Source organism: Falco punctatus, assembly GCF_963210335.1.
Source record: "Falco punctatus genome assembly, contig: scaffold_23, whole genome shotgun sequence".
NCBI classification, from domain to species: Eukaryota; Metazoa; Chordata; class Aves; order Falconiformes; family Falconidae; genus Falco; species Falco punctatus.
Window position 1 is genome coordinate 2,921,521 of NW_027660078.1, and position 15,712 is coordinate 2,937,232.

The window sequence follows — 15,712 nt, forward strand, 5'->3', positions numbered from 1 at the left end:
GCACAGCAGGGGGTACCCATGGGGAGGCAGATGCAGGAGGGGCCACAGAAGACACAGGAAGAAGCCTGTGGAAGGGGACGCTGTTGGGGCCGCATTCTGGGCTGGAGGTGCTCCATGGCTCATGAGTCGAGATAAGGATGGAGCGATCACGCAGCAGGTACTATCGTGGGCAAAACAGACTCAGCTTGGGGAAATTAGTTAAATTTATTACCACTCAAATCAGAGCAGGATAATGAGAAATAAACCCAAATCTGAAACACCTTCCTGCCAGCCCTCACTTCTCTTGGGCTTAACTTTACTCCCGATTTCCCTGTCTCCTCCTGCCGGGGGAGGGAGAAGGGCAGCTGTGGTCAGTTCATCACATGTTGTTTATGCTGCTGCTTCTTTCTCAGGGGGAGGACCCCTCACACCCTTCCCCAGCTCCAGTGGGGGTCCCTTGTGGGGTCACAAGTCCTGCCAGCAAACCTGCTCCAGCATGGGCTCCCCTCTCCACGGGTATGCAGGTCTTGTCAGAAACCTGCTCCAGCGTGGACTTCCCGTGGGGTCACAGCCTCCTTCAGGCATCCTGCTCTGGCGTGGGGTCCTCCCAGGATGCAGGTGTACAGAATGTGGTGTCATGACAACATGATGATGCAACAATGTGCACTTGTTCTATATAGCATCTTGCTGGGAGACCGGCCGTGGTGGCCACAGTTGAGTGCCTCTGGAGCAAGGGGTGCCAGCGCAGGATCAGAGCTCCAGGAGAGCTCTTGGAAGGAGCCATGGAGCACCGTCTCTCTGGTGGTGCACAAAATGTAGATGCACAGCTGAGTGCACTGAGGAAGAGGGGAGAGGTGAGCAACGAGCCGATGGGGAGGGCTCAGCCTGGGAGCCTGGAACATGCAGGCCTGCCCCAGGGGCTCAGGAAGTGCCTGGGGAGCTGACAAGGATCGAAAGCTGGGTGGAAGCAGGGAGGGTCTGTAGGCAGCCTTGCCTCTCTGCCCAGCGCGGCTTACGGCTAAGCAGGCGGGAGGGGTTGCTGCAAAAGGACACAGACATGGGTTGCGGAAGGGATGGGAGCTGTGGGGAGGGGGGCAAGGAAGCAGAGAGCAGCTTTTGACTGGGCTGCTCTTGGCGCTCCCCGTGGTTGGAGTCTTCCAAGAACCTTGCGAGCGCTGTGCAGCAGGCTTACGGAGATAGTGCCTCAGTGCCCGCGTCTCCCTCTTTCTAGCTCGGCAACAGGAGACAGCCACTGGCAGAAGGAGCTACTAGGCTGCTGAACCTCCCACTTGGGGTCAAGATCCCCGTGTCGCCTAGCTCCAGGCCTGTCTTCTACAGGACAAGGCTGGGGGAAAAGGTAAAGTAAGTAGAAAGGGGTAGAAAAGCTCTCCTCTTTGATGGTGTCCCCACCATTCCAAGAAGTCCTTGTGGCCACCTGCTCAACAGCGAGTGCTGTAGCCCCTCCACGTGGCAGCACTGGAGAGTAGAGGGAAGCTCCTGACTCCCTGGTGTGGTGATGAAGAGGAGGACTTGTGGGTTCTCTGGACCGGTTTCTGGCACTGTGAAAGTGCGTGGCCCGGGCCCTGTCTGCAGTGTGTCCAGGTCTTTCCCCCAGCCCAGCCCAGCCTGGCCCCCGCAGTCTGGCTGTGGCGCTCTCCGTGCATTCAGAAGGATGGAGCAGAGCGCTGGTCTCCAAGTGACCTTTACCTTTTCACAAGCACCGCCTGGCACCTTTTAGCTGTGGTCTCCTGCCTCCTTTACACTCTGGAAAATCTCTCCTACAGCTTCACCAGCCCTCTGGTTATTTCAATCTGGGAGATCCGTACTGCCGCCTGCTGAGCACAGAATACAAGAGCCTGCATGACCCGCACCTGCGGGCCTACCACCAGCGCCAGGACAACCTGCAGAGGCTGAAGGGAGAGGGTTACATCACCAGTGACAACAAAGTAGGTCTGGACATGGGGCTGATAAAAGCAGCCCTCCTCAAGCAGGCTTCCCAGAGCGCTTGCTGCAGCTGCCTGTTGCTGGTGGGGAGCACAGGGCTGTGGGGCTCGTTTCCCTGGGAGCAGAAGCAGCGCCAGCATCCCTCTGGCAAGTCCCACTCCGGCTCTCCTCAGGTCGCCTTGCACTGCCTGAGTGTTGAGGCAGCCGGTGCGAGGCCTGGTGCTGCGGCTAGGAGCACCGCTCAGCCATGGCGTGGTGGAAGAGTCAGGGGCCCTGCCACCGGGAAGGGGAGGGAAGGGTGAGCAGAGGAGCATCTCCCCTCCTGCTGGGTTTGGGCTGTTTTGGGGAAGGCAGTCTGCATAGCTGGCTGGCAAATTCTTGAGGGATGTCTCCCCTCATCTCTCCATAGGTGGTTTGCACTCTGAAGGAGTTCAATGATTACAGGCAGTATCTGACCACACTCAAGCTGGAGGCAGAGAAGATGTTCATGCGAGAGGAGGTAGAGCAAAGCGGAGTGTTTGTGGATGCCGCTCAGCGGCACGGTGCCGAGGGCTGGGGCTTTACTTGTGGCACCTTGGGGAGGCGGTCAGTGCAGGAGAGGTGAGGGCTGTGCTGCCGGGCTGGGCTCTGCAGCGGGCTGAGCTAGTGCAGGGCGCAGGCAGGAAAGTCACATGCAGGCATGCAGAGCCCCGAGGGCCTCTTCTGCCCTCCTTGCGTGGCTGGAGCAGAGCGCTGCCCTGGGCCTGTGGGATGCCTTAGCACACGCGGGCAGGAGTGCTCATCCAGGCAACAGCAAGCCACAACTTGGTGTCACCTTTCAGAAAAAGCTTTGGGAAGACCTGGCCAAATTAGAGGGTACCTCCAAACTGCCAGGACGGACTGATGTTTCTTGCCTGCGAGAGTGGTTGCTGCAGGAGCAAAGGAGGAGTTTGCCAGCTGCAAAGAAAAGGCAGAGGTAAGAAAAGGCCAAGTAACGCTTGCTCTTGAAGGGAGCCCATGATCCCCGATCAAAGTCCTGGAGCCTCACGTTCCAGTAAACACACGAAGCCCAGAGGTGGAAGGAGCCTGTGCTGGCTGCAAACCCATCGGCGGGGTCTGTGTTTGGAGCCTTGGACAGGCAGCTGTAAGCTGCTGCAGGGACTGCTGGAGCAGCACAACACGTAGCAGGATGACAGGAGTGGCTGAGCAGAAAATGGCCTGTGCAAGACGGACAGAGCGGCTCCTTCTCAGATGCCTGCCTTTCTCTTGACAGGCATCTCACCGTGATCGAGAAGAGGATTGAAGGACTGGAGGCTCTTGAGAAAGAGCGACGCCGCCTCCAGCAGCTTGAGGGCCAAGAACAGCAGCAGCAGGGAAAGAGGAGACAACCAGGCAGCCAGAGCAGCTCCAAAAAGCCTGCCAGCAAAGGGAGGCCAGTGAGTAGGAGCCGGGTGGATGCTGGGGGCTGCCTCTGCTGTGCAGCAGTGCGTTGGTAGCCGGGCCTTGGGAGAAGGTGCTGCCATGCACACAGGTGCTTGGGGCTTGCGAGAAGTGCTTGGCTGCTGAGGAGGTGGCAACTGGCTGGTGTGCCATGCGTCCTCACCTGAGGGTGGCTGTCAGATCCTGGGTCTGCTCTGCCAGCCCACTGCGTTGTAACCCATTCCTTGCCTCGCCGGGGACTACTTCGTCTCCCCCCTTCTATTATTTCTTTTCCCCTGTGCGTCTTGGACATGAGGCACTAGCCCTTTGTGATGCAAAAGTGTGCCTGGGCACCCTGAGTGGTCCCGTCTGTGCACAGACTCACATTTAGCATGAACCTGTGAGGTGCACTCAATGGGCTTAGCGTCCATGGTGCTGGTTTCACGTGCGGGTGAAAACTCTGGTTTTCATCCAAAGACTTCTGCATCCAAAGGTGCAGCACCCCTGAACCTGAAAGTGCCGGTGATGGGACATTTGTGAGTTGGTTTTCTCTTCAAGGAGGTCTTTGATCGGCTTAGTGGAGAGCCTGCTGTTGCCTGGTTCTCCTTAGCAGGGTGCCCGTTAAAAGCTGCCTGGCTCCATGCCCTGCAAGAGCCTCTCTGGAAGCGTTTCTGCATAGTGTGGGGTGGTATCTGTGCCAGGGTGAAGGCTTCGGCTCCTTCTGCCATGACAGTCAAGCTGTCAAGCTGCAAAAGAGCATTTGATGGGAGAGGACAACTTTGGGCTGCCGCCAGGCTCTGTTCTCGACTCGTGACTTCTTCCCCACTTTGTGTGAGGCTGGCAGCCTGCGGTGGACTTTCAGAGCGCCTCCTGTCCCAAGAACACTTCCTTGGGCTGGCAGCTTACAGCCAGGTCATGCAAGGAAAAGGATCGTTTCCTTCTGTGCTCTCAAAACCTGCGTGTGCCAGGTGGCGTACAGAGAAACCAGATTTTTTCAAGCTTGACTGCTAGGGACTTGTCTGGACGTGGGTCTTGGGAGGAAGAGGAAAGCAAATCGAGGTGAAGGAACACACTGACTCATCAGCTGTTCCCCATTTTAGCATTCCAAGCCTGCCGGACAAAAAGCATCTAAGAGCACACCGCCTAGGCTGCTGAACTATGGTGGCAGAAGACCAGGAGCTTCAAGAGATGGCTGAGACCATGGTCCAGGAAGTGCTGAAGCGGGTGAAGTGAAGCTGTGCAGGAATTGTTCCTGAATGTTTAACAGAGTTACATGGGACTTTCAGGGACTGCTAGTACTACACAAATCTGGCTTGAGCGCTTGGGAAATCGGAATTAGTTCAGACTTGATTTCTTTTTGAAATAACATGGCTGATTATCATTCCTTATTACAAATAAAAGCAGTCCTAAGTAGTTTGCTTTTAAGGTCAGAAAGTTTTTCTTCTTTTTTCTTGCACATTCATTTCCTCCATTTCCTGTTACCTCTTGCTTCAGTTCCACAAGGAAATACTGACAGCTTAATAACCATGGTAATAGCAATAATCAAACAGCAGGGCTGCTATTATAAAAAAAAAACAAAACAAAACAAAATGAGGTGAGGGCAGGAAAAAAAAAATAATCCCTGAAATCCAACATGTAGCCTCAGTTCACATCTATGATAAAGCAGCGGGGAAGTATTGAGCTAATGGTTGTGAGCTGCCAGCACTGCTGTTGCAGAAGATAGCAGGAGGCCTCTCAAAAGACTCATTCCTACCCAAGGATACTGATTCATCACACTAATCCAAACCCCACTTAAGAGATCCCAAATGAAAAATGGGCAAGAAGTTGTACCCGAGCTCCCTGTTTTGTAACCAACTGTGATGAGAGTGTAATACAAACCTCTGAAACCCCGATTTCAGAAACCTGGTGAGATACACCATCATCAGCCACCATGTCTGGGTATAACCACCTATGTCCCCTTGCCATTCCATGCAGTAATTCTCTGTAGCTTTTTCTGGAGAGCAAACTGCAGCCAACCAACCAGTTAGTTACAGGCCTTGTCTGCCCGTGTTCCAGTCAGGGTCACCTAACACTTTCAGCAGCTCAGGTGCGTACTGTACAAGCCCAGCAGCTGGCCTCCAAGACCCAGAAACTCCACCTGTCTTAATCTCTCCTAAACTTAAAAAGTGATGCTCTCTGCAAGACCCAGTAAGGAACAGCACAAGGTTTAAGCTTCCTTGTCCAAGAGTGCCAGCTTTTCTTTCTGAGACCACAAAGCACCATCTGGATCCAACAGAAACGGGGCTGGTAACCAGCTTGCTGACTACTAGCGCGCCAATACGGTTCACTGTCTTCGGGACTGGTCCAGCAGTTTCGTATAGGCTTTGCCACTCCTATCTAGCAGCACACAGCGGGACCAAACAGCCTAAAACACCCCGCAAACCACGCTTCAACAGCATTGCACTGAATTCCTGCAACTGGTGGAAGGTATTGAGTGGAACGATAGGAAATATACCATGCAATAGTTCTATTTTTTGTGAAGAACAATAAAAATGCTTAGTCAGCCAGAGCTGATGAATTTTACCGCTTTTGAGGATTTGTGCAAGTGGTTACTGATGGATGATCGATACACCGGCAGGGCAGGATGCTCAATACTGCAGCTTGCCCCATCCCCCAGCAGAAGTTTGGGGAAGTATATGCCCCAGAACACACAAAAGGCAAACTGATTATTCCCCACAGCTCAGCAAGAACCGCAGGCAAACTGCTGTCTTCTGTACCACCTGCACAGCCTGTCACCACGTTCCAGGAGAAATGACTTATGCTATGCGAAGACTCAGAAATCTCTAGAAGTCCCGTTGATCCACGCGGTACGATAGCTGTGTTACCCTGCTCAGAGACAGCTGGTTACTGACCTGGTGGAACTGATACAGGGCACTGCTCGCCTTTGGCCTTCTCACGCAGAGGATCGCCTTCCCGCAGTCTGCCCAGATGCTCGGCAGCTTTTTGCTGGGGGTTTCCAGGAAACAAAGCAACCACTAGCAAGTGGCCTAAAGCTCTTCTGACTCCACACACTGCCCACGGACTTGCTTCTCCAAACAACTGATTTTTACTAGACCCTTTGGACACTGTATATTATCCTTCAATCTAGCCACAACACCACCTTTGACAACTCCTTTGGAATGGTTTACTATCCCATTGATCTCGGCCTTCCGAGATAAGCTATTTCATTGTGACTTCCCATCGCTCAGATGGATCCTCACGTCCTGGATGAAAAAAGCAGCTCACGATCAAAGTGAGAGGACAAAGATGCACTGTGCGAAAAATAAATACTACAATATCGACGGCATGACTGGCTGTTGGCTATTTATAGCCTTACACTAACGTGTTACCCTGGCCATAACCTGCCCATCTTGGATAAGCTTATTTTTTAAAAAAAACCCTCATGAATAGAAGACAAAGGTTGAAATTTGCAAGACAGGAAACTGGATGATCAAGCTTGGGTAGGTCAACCCTTTTTCAACACACATAAGCATAACTTGCTACGCTTGTCCTCTGGGAGGGGGGAAAAAAGTATATGCGTTATGCTGTAATAGAAAAGGAAGCCCTTGCATTCTTCCTTCAGATCTTCCGATACCTGATAAGCCAGGCCCTCCAAATAAGGTGCAGTTTCCACTAGAATTACATAACGCATTTACAGGAAGTACTGGAGTTATCTTTAATAAGAGATCTCTGAGGTGGGGCCCATTCCAAAAAGTCACCTTAGTTTTTCTCGTTCAACAAATGAAACTCAGGACTGCAGGAAGCTGTCCGGGACAAAGAAGTGGAGCTGCTTCTCACTATTTTCATAATATTAAAGAATCTCTTTTTGTCCAGGCAAGAACATTCTTCCAAGACAAATGCAGGCTCATTAACTAAAAGTGATTCTGGTGAAGTCAAGCAAAAAAACACTCCACTGATGAGGACACCCGCTATGCTGCTACCCTGAAACCTAACCTGAATTACAAAACTACCCGTTTAACATTCAGTGGTTCTTTGAAATAGGTATTTGTAAACCACATCACTTTCACTTTATCAAGCAGATCAATTTTCAAATTTTTATCCTGAATTTCACAAGTGTATAAACCTGCAGTTCATTCATACAGTCTCCTTCGCTTTCACCTCCTTTCAGTAGGCTACGCTCACCTGGACAAAGCTGTCGTGGGTGCACGCTGAAGCAGTAGGACCAGCACAGCCAGCCAGAGGATCTGTGTGGGCTGCTGCTGAACAGCTCTGTGGTGTGGCTGCAAGAATTCAAAACACAGCTATCAGACTGCCGGAACCTGTGTCTGGTGTGCAGAGTTCTATAGCTTACTTTGATTAAACATTTCAATAATCACACAGTAAGTGAAATTCCAGAAATTTATTGTTACCTTCCAAGTGATTTTAAGACCAATTTCTTAATCTTAAAAATACTTATTTTAAGATATGTATAGATATATTAAAAATATATATTGTAAAATTGATAAAACACACACATACATGCAGAAACTTCATAATCAGTCTTTTGTGTCTTAATATCACCTCTCTGATTTGGCTGCTTGAGTTTCTTGTCACAATACACCACAAAAAGTGTATTCACATAGCTGAGCCTAGGTGTTCATACACACTTGTGACCATGTGAATTTTAAGACTTACAAAGAAAATGAATTATCTTAACCAAGAGTGTATCATTCCGAAGAATATCATGACTACTCCTGAACTACCACTCACCAGAAAGGTTTTCATCTGTAAATGAACCCTACAGGAACAGATGTATTCAAAAGGCGCAATTGGACTTGTGCTGTCAGGTGGCACCAATAACTAATAATGTCTCACATGGTCTCCATGACTGATTTTTCATTATAATGAATTTTTCAGATAATGAAGCTTCAACGCATTTCTTTGACCCGATTCTACTACTGTCAAAGGTTTTGCAGATAGCCGAAAGTAAACAGAACTAAATCCTTACAATAATTCTGGTCTAAGGCTAGTGGGGAAAAAAAGACTTAGACGAGCATATTTTATTTTACTGACTTTTCAGTAAGAATCATAATGAAAAACCAGGGAAAACTTTTTGTCACAGAAGTTAACAAACAAGTTTGAATACACATAAAAAGAAATCTTTTCAGAAAGTTCTACTTTGATTTCATTTAATGGGACTTCAAAAGTGAAATGAAAAGAGTCAAGAATAAGATTGAACATACATTCTTCAGTTCTCTCACTTATTAAATATGTATCTTAAGGTTAACTATCACTTTCCAAACAAACTAATCTTGCTGCTATGCTCTCATGATGAAGGAAACCAGACTTTTTCATGTGGACATATGAAGAAACACGCTTTCAGCATGCTGTATGTTATAATATACAGAAGAAAGGATAACGGAGAGATTAAGAGATACACAGGCACAGAAGTAAAACCACTGAGACAGTCCTAAGTGACAGTGAAAATTAAAAGATTTATCATACTCCAGTGAAATGTCACTTACACTCTCAGAAACGCTAATTAATTCACTGGAGTTTTCAAATGCCTCAGATTCCCTAAGTTTCTGTATTTTAGTTTTGATTACACCTTGCAAAATTTGGTATGTTTTCACCACATTCTCACACCCACCTCCCACCCCAGAAGATTCTACCTGAGCAACATAGCCAAGTTATCCTTTAAACTTAAAGCAACGAGCGTCATCCAGTGAGAGAGATCTACATATTCATGTCTAAATCTGCGCTGGTCTCCCTCAGCTCCCCTACAGGCAGTACTTCAAAACAGGCACTTCCAGGACACCAGTAATCTTACCCCAAGACAAACTCTAAACCGAGCAATGTGAATCGCACCCGAGACGCCCCTTTCCTTCCCTTGACTACGGAAGAGGGCTGGGGCCTTAGCTGAGATAGAGACAACTACCACTCATCATGATGAGTTTCAGCCTATGCTCTGTAACCAACAGAAACACAAAGCGGGGACCACCTCCCACCTTAATGAAGCAAGTATTCTGGATGAGGCTTGGAGCTACCTGGTCTAATAGAAGGTGTCCCTGCCCACAGCAGGGGGGTGGGAACTTGCTGATCTTTAAGGTCCCTTCCAACCCAAACCATTCTGTGATTCTCAGGACACCTGCTCCTGGGAGAAGACTTAATAGTTAGCAGCTGGTAAGGCAGGCTCCACACTTTGGCCACCACAGTAATCTTTGCATAAGGGGCACAAGGCAAGGAGCACGTGGCAGAAACTGCCTGTCTCTTAAACATTTACATGTGTCTACAAGAAATGCCCAGCTCCTCAGAACACTTCCTTGACAAAAATGACGTTATGGAAACTAGTGATTATTGTCTGAAATGTTCTCAGCAGAGGTCTCAGAAGAGATGCACAAAAGATGTAATGATTTCACTGTGTAGGATTTCTAAACAGGGATAGATAGCTGTCTTTGTGAAGGTGCAGCTGCCAAAGGAGGAGCAGGCAGAAGGAAAGAATAATAACTGAGCTTTAGTTTGTTCAAGGAAAGGGTCACTGTTCTGAATTTCAGAAGTTTTAGGGAAACTGAACAAAAACACCACAAAACAACAACAAATAGACCACCACTCCCCAGAAAATAACCCATCATGTGATTTTTCCAATTCAAGGTAAGGGCAAGGAAAAGAACAGTAATTTGCTTCAACTCCTCTTCTGAAGAATAAAAACACTTCAGTGAGACTGATTTATTTTGTAATCAAGTGATTAAGTGAGACTGACAATTGTGGCAGAAATAATTTCAAAAAAAGAAAGAAGCCAAGACTTTTGTACTTTCTAGTCTTCAGTGCATAAAAAAATACAACATAAAGAAGCTAAGCAAGAAAAAAAATTTGGATACAAAAATAGTACGAGCAGAATGAAATATTCTACACCAGGAGTCCTCAAACTACGACCCGTGGGCCAGATATGGCCCCCCAGGGTCCTCAATCCGCCCCCCCGTATTTACAGAACCACCACATCACCACCACCCTGCCGGGGGTTGGAGGGGGAAACCAAGCAGCCACAGATGACTTCCTGCCACCTAATCCGCGCACCAGCCCCTGTTTAGAAAGTTTGAGGACCCCTGTTCTACACAGTACGTTTGACTGATCTTTAAGGTTTAAAACCTTGACCTGGAAAAACATGAGACCACGGCCTAGGATACTACTTCTTAACAAGGTCTCAGTGCTTTAATATCATGGTCCAAGTTTTGCTTAATTGAAAAAACAAAAATGAAAGTTAGCCTCACACCGACATTTTGGACAAATGTTTTTCTCCTCACCCTTTCACCTCAACAGAAAGGCTATCCAGAAAATCACAAGGGGACAAACAAAATCTGGAGGAAGGACACAAATAGCAAACAGAAACTCCTTTTGCTTTAAAGGTCCATCTTCCTTTTAGACTGGACACTTTCCAATTCTCACTTGAGATATACACATGGCAGAGTATTATAGAAAAATAGTCTCACTTTAAAATCTATTTTTGAAAAGCAAATGCAGAAATTTTTTTCCATACCTGTTGGATAGCAGGCTTGTGAGTATGGCACTGAAGATGCAGAGCTGCTACAATTTGCAATGGATGCGGCAACGCTTTGAGTCCCTTGCTGAAGTGGCGGAAGAGAAGCCACAGGCTGGAGTGTGTACGTGGCTCCCGTTGGAAGCGTCTGGAGTACCGGAAAGGCAGCCCCTTTATCTGGAAAAGCTGGGCAAGCCCCTTGCCCTGGCAGCAACCCAAGTGGTCCCTGCTGGATCCAAGTGGAAGGGACTGCAGTCGGATCTAATCTTTGTGCTGGTGAAGTGCTGGGGGCTCGGCACGAGGTTGCCGTGTAGGAGTAAGGAGGGAAAACACCTTGACCGTAAAGTTGATGAAACTGCCCTACAGTCAGCAGTCCTGCAGTGGGTACAAATTAAAGTGAAACAAGTGTTAAGGAAAGGAGTTTTCACAGGCAAAGAAAGGCAATATGAGGAGCCAAGGCTCTGCAACATTATTTGGGAAGACTACCTTTGCTCCAGCATACTTAACCCAGAAAGGAGACTGTACTCTTAGACCCGAGCATGCAGTAACTGCTGTGTGGCACACGAGTGAAGCGCCAACACAGGTGTCTGCGTAGCATTCAATCTCCTTAAACTGGCAGTAATGAGTTACCCGTATTTAGAAATGTGCCATACATCGGAAAGTGTAGTAACTTACTAAACCAAACAAAAGCAATTTTGAAAGTACTGTGTGTTAAATCAGACAATACATTTTAAGAAAGGGACATCATAAAGCAAGATTTTACCAAACTCCACTACTGACAGTTCACAAACAGCTAAGGGAAGGGCAATGACAAAATCCTCCAAAGGACTTTGCAAGTAGTTTATGACAAGTCATTTATTTGGTCAAGAAAAAAAATTCAAAGCCCATTTTTTCTCAGTCAGCTCAACTAGTTCGGTGCAGACTAAAATATCCCAGACTTTGCCATTTTGTTATTTCCTAGATAGTCCTTTTATTCTTCTCTATTATTTTACAGTTTCATCTCTCAGACAGTTACTGTTTCATGAAATGGTATTTGCTTTTATACCATGACAGCTCGATTTCTGTTTTGGTGGCTTTCTTGAAACACTGACAGTAACACCCCGAACGCCTGTGCTCATTGATTTCTCTAAGAACTACTGCATTTGTGACTCCCCTGCAGGATTGCATTTAGCCAGGAGAATTACAAGTTTCAGGATGGTTCACATCAATAGGGTTGATCTAGAAGCCAGGCTTTCTCAGACCTGTAGTTTCCAATTCCCACTCAAAAGGACTTTTTTTAAAAAATAGCCTCACATTTACCTCTGGCACTCCTCTGATGGAAGCTAATTCAAGAAATCAGTAACATACAGTCATTATTCTGCAAGTTCACATTTAACCATTAAGAATCACTAAATAAATACCAGCTGACCCTGAAGATTTGCTAAGACTTAATGCATAAGACTGTTTATTTCCTGTTCAGTACTTTCACCATTTATAAACAGAGAGAACGAACAGGGGTATGAAAATCCTTTTGTTTATATTTCACCTTTGGATAGGGACATGAAGATTATCTAGTTCTAACACATACACAAGACACCACAGGATGCCAAGTTACCCACCTCCCGCTGCTGTACAGGAATTGTTCCTGAATGTTTAACACAGCGTTCCATGCTGCAAGACATTGGGAACAGACTGACGCTTTGCAAACAAAGGTATCTCTTATCAAATTACCTCACATTTACAGCAAAGACGTGTCCCTAAATAGTCAGTACAGAGCGCAACAGCGCATTGTCAGCCTGTCAGAACTTGACTGCATAGAAACCCCAATGTTTTCCTTGTTCTGTCTTTCTAGAAAATGAGACTCCTAGAGCAAAAACTCTGAAACTGCAGCCATCAAAACAGGACAAAAAATGAACAAGTCGTCTCTTTCTAATAATTTCCTTTACCAGTGGTCTGCGTTACATCAGACAAACCACATGTCATTGAAGTCTGCAATGACTCATCTTAGCGTTAACAACGTTCACATCAAATCATTAATTTAAATGCTTCCTAGCCTCCCTACCGAAATAAGTTCCATCCCTTCTCCGATGCTTCATTTTGTTTTCTTGGTATTGCACGTGCAGTTCCACACACATCACGGAAAACACCACTTGAATTAGATGACAGTTCCTACCCTGACACAGTAACCAAGAGTATGGTGATACCCTACTCTGCTCTAAATGCCAGCCGGTGCTGCAGAGAGCAGTACCATCAACTGCTTCTCCCCTTCTCCTGGTCGCACAGTCCTGTCGCTCCTCCTACACCGCGCCTTACAGCTCTGCACCCATGGGGTGCATCACCCAGGTCCAAGAGCCAGCCACAAAAAGGCTGTTAAAGTCTTCTCCGATCACTGCGCTGAACCAACACGTTGCTGTATCAGCTGCAAGGAAGATGACAGTTAACACGCCACCAAGGGAATGGGAAGCAGGAGTGCTCTTCTGGCAGCAGCCCACAGTTAGAGCAGCCCAAGAGCACTGCAGAGCAAGATATTCACATCTTCCTTACACAGCACCAGCTACAAAGCTTTTGGGCCGACACAAAATGTGTGGAATAATCCTGAGGGCTCAGACTTGTCTTGGGAAAACTCAGATCCTCCCAAAGAGCGTTAGAAAGAAAGAAAACACATTCTAGGGCTTTTCAGCAGTATTATTTTCTAATTAGCTCTCACCTACTCATGCGATCCATTTTAAAAACTGCGTAGCTTGTGAATTCTTTTTCAGGAGACAACTGACAAAAATCTTACTACCAGGTCTTGCTTCCTTTGCACAAAACTAACAGGATGCTCTAGTGATCACTTCACATGACTCACTGTTTCGCACACATTTAATGACAGCTTATTAAGCACCCCTACTGATGGGCATCCTTACCGACGGGCAAGAAGCAGTAACGTTCATCTGGTAGAGCTGTGCCAGCTCCACAGAGATCAGGCAAGGGTGTTCTTAGTGTAGTACGCAATGGAGACTGTACTATAGTCTACAGGCAGCCTGAAATACATGTGAACCATGCTACTCATGCTTACTGGCAGCAGATCTACCTGCATAAACAACAACAGCTTCCCTATACCAGGTGAACTGAGATGCCACCGGCAAGGACAGGTAACCCTTCTCCCTCAGGAGAGTGCTGATTTTCAAAACCCATGCCACCCAGCGCTTCTCAAAAACCCACCAAGGCCCCACACGGCCCACTCCGACTCACCAGGCCTGTTGGCATTGCTGAGCGTCGAGGGCGGAAGCAGCAGTTGCCTGGCCAGTGGCATGCCAAGCAAGCGCTGGAAGCGGTTAGGTGGGCGGCTGGTCACATCCAGGCCCGCTGCCATCTTCGCCTTGTTGCCTTTCGTCAGGCGCTTCAGGTGGACGAGGAGTTCGTGGCGGTCACGGCAAAAGTGGGGGCTGCGGAAGTGATGCAGGGACCCAGTGCAGTTGCCACCGTTGCCTTGCCCACCCTCTGGGCCCGGCCCCCACCACACTGCTCCCCAGCAACATCCCCACCTTGCAGAAGCCGTAGAGATTGAGCTGTCGGATGAAGCTGATGAAGTTCTTGGTCTTGAAGAAACCGGCGGCTGCCGCTGCCCCACAGCCACCCAGCTGCGCGGCGACGGCCAGCCCGGTGCCCAGCAGCTCGCACCCAAAGAGCGGCTGGTTGATGAGCAGCCCCTGGCCGGAGGCACCCAGCGAACGGAGCGGCAGCGCGGGCTGTTGACCAGCCGCCACAGTCTGGCGGGGAAGGTGTCGGCACTGACGGGGACGGGCTGCTGCGACGCCCGCCGCGCGCGGCCCCCGGCCCTCAGCCCCGCCGCGGCCCTGGTCCGCGCAGCGCCCCGGTCCCTCGGCACGGCACGGCCGCAGCCCCGCCCCCCCTCAGCTCGCCGGCGCCCTCAGCCCCGCCGCCCCCCTCAGCTCGCCGGCGCCCTCAGCCCCGCCGCCCCCCTCAGCTCGCCGCCCCCCTCAGCCCCGCCGCCCCCCTCAGCTCGCCGCCCCCCTCAGCCCCGCCGCCCCCCTCAGCCCCGCCGCCCCCCTCAGCCCCGCCGCCCCCCTCAGCTCGCCGGGTGCCCTCAGCCCCGCCGCCCCCCTCAGCTCGCCGGGTGCCCTCAGCCCCGCCGCCCCCCTCACTCCCCCCGTCCATTCAGCTCCCCAAGTCCCCTCAGCCGGGCCATGTCCCTCAACCCCCACCATGTCCCTCAGCCATCCCCTCCGCCCCGCCGGTCCCCTCACCCCGCCGGCCCCTCAGCTCCGCTGCCACCAGCATCTCCCGTAGCTTCCGTGAGCGACCGGGCGGCTGAGGCCCGGGGGCCGAAAGTTGCCGCTCGGGGCGGCCCCGCCGCCAGCCCGCAGCCGTCCCGGCGGCAGCCTGGAGGTCCTTGAACCACGGCGCGGGTGGGCGCCGGGCCGTGGAAGGCGGCTGCAGGCGGGGCAGAGCAGGGAGCACGCGTCCCGCAGCCCCGCGCCCCGCCATGGCTGCCCGCCGCCCCGGGACCGCGCGCGGGAAAAGGGGCGGGACCGCAGGACCACGTGACACATCAATCCCAGGGAGGGGCGATCTCGGGAAGGGCGGGGCGGGGCGGGGGCGGGTTCTGCTGAGCAGCCGGACCTGCCCGGGCTGCCGCGGCTGCCGCGGGGTGCGGGCGGCGGGGACGGACGGGACCGGGGGGACAGAGGGGGACGCGGGCAGCGCGGGGCTGGGGAGCTGCTCCGTGTGCCGGGGGTGCACCGGGCTGGTGCTTACCCCGCCGGGAGGAATGCTGCTGGCAGAGCAGGTGTTGCAAAGTGTCGGCTTAAAAACCGCTGGCAGTTCACAAAAGGAAAAGCAAATTTATCAGGAGCGCAGAGGAACGCGGAACGAATCGGGAATTGTGTCACATTTGCCCTAAACCCCCCGAGACCT

General features: G+C 50.3%; 1 protein-coding gene across 1 annotated transcript; it reads right to left on the reverse strand.

The window, feature by feature from the left end:
• Positions 1-3,867: 3,867 nt before the first annotated feature.
• On the reverse strand, positions 3,868-15,343 carry LOC308058025 (heat shock factor protein 5-like). Its single transcript, XM_080412035.1, has 6 exons — positions 15,043-15,343; positions 14,320-14,544; positions 14,027-14,220; positions 10,814-11,188; positions 7,483-7,580; positions 3,868-7,103 (listed from the first exon to the last, which is right to left on the reverse strand). The coding sequence occupies exons 3-6, from the start codon at positions 14,145-14,147 to the stop codon at positions 7,074-7,076; spliced, it is 624 nt and encodes a 207-aa protein (XP_080268161.1). The 5' UTR covers positions 14,148-14,220; positions 14,320-14,544; positions 15,043-15,343; the 3' UTR covers positions 3,868-7,073.
• Between the last annotated feature and the right edge of the window lie 369 nt (positions 15,344-15,712).

Excerpts from the sequence above, each read along its gene's own strand:
- LOC308058025 (XM_080412035.1), bottom strand. The coding sequence starts at position 14,147 with ATGGCAGCGGGCCTGGATGTGACCAGCCGCCCACCTAACCGCTTCCAG. Across the intron at positions 11,189-14,026 it reads CAGCAATGCCAACAGGCCTG|GACTGCTGACTGTAGGGCAG; the intron begins GTGAGTCGGAGT and ends TACCCACTGCAG. Across the intron at positions 7,104-7,482 it reads CCCACGACAGCTTTGTCCAG|CTTCCTGCAGTCCTGAGTTT; the intron begins GTGAGCGTAGCC and ends TGTCCCGGACAG.